Genomic DNA, 2,500 nt, shown 5'->3' on the forward strand with positions numbered 1-2,500 from the left:
CTATTAACCCAATGGGTTTTCGCTCGCAAACCTCCACGTTTCTGTATGAAACGTATTATTAATTTGTATTGCTGTATGTGTGGAAATAAAGAAACCTATGAAATTTTGATGCAACACTTCTGGCAGGTTTTCATGTTTATATGAAATAAACTTGTGAAACAGTTTGAATCTTACAAGCAACTACTTCAAAAAGCTTATAATATTTGTTCGTTTTTCAGATTTTTGCGCATGCTAATCGATTGTGTCAGCAATCTCGACCCCAGAGCTCTTCTCTTGACTGAGGGAGAGAAGGGCTCTAGAAAACCCTGAAACAAAGTGTCTTCTCACTGGTTTTCGTGAAGCTTTAGGAGTGAGCAGGCGCCGAAAGGTTCAAAACGCCAATTTTTGACCATAAGAATCCTACGCCGCATGTTCTCCTAGACAGAGTTTCCCAGAGCCTTGCGTCGATCCGAGGTTCTGGTGACGAGAATGTTGTGGCAGTTGAACGTTCACCTTGGCTTCAACTAGTTTCCTATTATCACAGAGACAATAATATCTCATTAACCTCGTTTTCTTGGTCCGTACAAAAAGTTACGGATCCTTGTTTTTTCACCTTGATTTTTTAGCCCAAGCCGAAGCCCATTGCCGAATCGTAATCGATATATACAATACGATCAGCAGATCTGTATCACATTTACAACGTGATACTTGGTTTAAACGTCAGCGTTTAAGTGTTAATGTAAACTAGGTATTTTGGTGATTCAAGACATTTTAAGAGGGAAAATCGAAAAAAAGAGAAATCTGTATCAGATATTCAGATAGTGATTAATAAAACGTTTCTTTTGTTTTCCCATCATGAATTATTAATGAGTTTTGTAACATGCTGTACGGACCTCGAACTCGGTTAGTAGACCTTATTCGCTTGTACATTCTGTTTTTCCAATTCGGATCATATGACGATACTCAGGAAATTTGGTCCTATGCTTTTTGTGCATTGAAAAATGTGCATGCTGCAGATATTTTCATGCTTGCATGCACTCTTTTTAAGGAACAAGACAGAGGATCAAATCTCCTGAGTATTTTCACATAATCTGTATTGGGAAAACCAAATGTACAAGCGAATAAGGTCTGTTGCCTCACTAAAATTCAAGTTATGAAAACAATATTTCCATGGTCACTACGCATTGTACAATCTGCCTGGTCTTCGCTGGCAACAATTTAATTTTTCTTTGTCATCCTTTGAACGTTTCCCTGTCTCGCACTGGTTGACCCATCTTTGCTTCATCCTTTCCACAAACATCTGCAATTGAATGCACAAATATTACACAGATCCAGAAAAGCCCTATCCACACCGCATAACTGAACTAACCTCGGTTAAACCCGGGTTAGTTATCGTCGTGTGAACGCTGCTAACCCGGGTTCCACCTGGGTTAAATCCAACCCTCCTCCAGAGATAGGTTCGACCGAGGTCAAACCAGGGTTACTTTTGAAGAAGTGTCGTGTGAACGCAAACCTGGGTCGAACCTGGGGTACGTTTACCCATCGACCGCTGCGTGTGAGTATTTCATGCCGCCATTTTTTCCTGAATATATTCAGTGTGTCGAATGTCGTTTGTGCAATTCGAGATCTCCAGTTCAGAGAGGTGGCGAGCCGTTTTTGGGCAGAAACTCGACTCTTTTTCATCCGCCTTCTTCTTTTGAACTCTTGCGATTCGCGAAACGAAGCCACACTAACACCAAAGCCTTAATCATAAAAATTTGCCTCCAAATCTCCATAATAAACAGGCCCATGCTCCGAGGGTTCTTCTTTAGGTTTTTCGGTTTTCCCCCTTTCCCAAAATCGGCATGTGGCTCAACAGGAGCCAATGACTTATGAGTGTACAACTTCACTGTATTTGTGGAACGGCGTTTTTATTGACCGAGTTATTTTTAGAACGATTTTCCCGCGAAACCAGGCCCGGGTTGCTCGAAGCATTGCTAGCGCTAACCAGCGTTAAATACCATGGAAACCTATAGGTTTTGATACCTCTTCACCATAGTTAATCGAGGGACTGGTTATGAAACCTTAGAACTTTCAAAAGCGAGAACAATGTTGCAATCGATGTTGAATTGACCGTAACCCTGCACAATCTTTTGTTTTCGCTTCGCACGGGTTCGCAAATTAGTTGCGCATAATTTAATCGAAGGATTTGATTGGTTATCTTCTCGAAAAACGGCGTGTTTTGCGCAGGGTCAAGGCCAAAAAAACAGAAAAAAAACATGAAACAAAGGAACTTGTCCAGTTTCATAACCATCTCCATGCATTACCTATGTATTCACCAACGGTTAGCGCTAACCAGGCTTCGAGCAACCGGCCCCAGACCTTTCCAGCTAATCACAAGTCTTATTACCCATGGGATTGAGAATGGTCACTCGTGCAAGACAAATCTTATTTAAACACGAAGACGCACTATAAAAAGCGTGGTGCCTGAAACACATGCAAATGATTTATCAATCAACCGTGAAAGCAACCGAGGGCTCTG

At 41.4% G+C, this 2,500-nt stretch overlaps 1 protein-coding gene across 2 annotated transcripts in view; it reads right to left on the reverse strand.

Annotated features, from left to right (window-relative positions):
• LOC138015137 (uncharacterized) overlaps positions 1–2,500 on the reverse strand; it is a 22,294-nt gene that overhangs the window by 711 nt on the left and 19,083 nt on the right. For both annotated transcript variants that reach the window (XM_068862066.1, XM_068862065.1), the window contains one exon: positions 1–1,279. This exon is cut by the window's left edge and continues 711 nt beyond it. In XM_068862066.1, coding sequence (XP_068718167.1) covers positions 1,157–1,279 — 123 coding nt within the window. In that variant the 3' untranslated portion in view covers positions 1–1,156. The remainder of the gene's footprint in view (positions 1,280–2,500) is intronic.

This window comes from Montipora capricornis, chromosome 9, assembly GCF_036669925.1.
Source record: "Montipora capricornis isolate CH-2021 chromosome 9, ASM3666992v2, whole genome shotgun sequence".
NCBI classification, from domain to species: Eukaryota; Metazoa; Cnidaria; class Anthozoa; order Scleractinia; family Acroporidae; genus Montipora; species Montipora capricornis.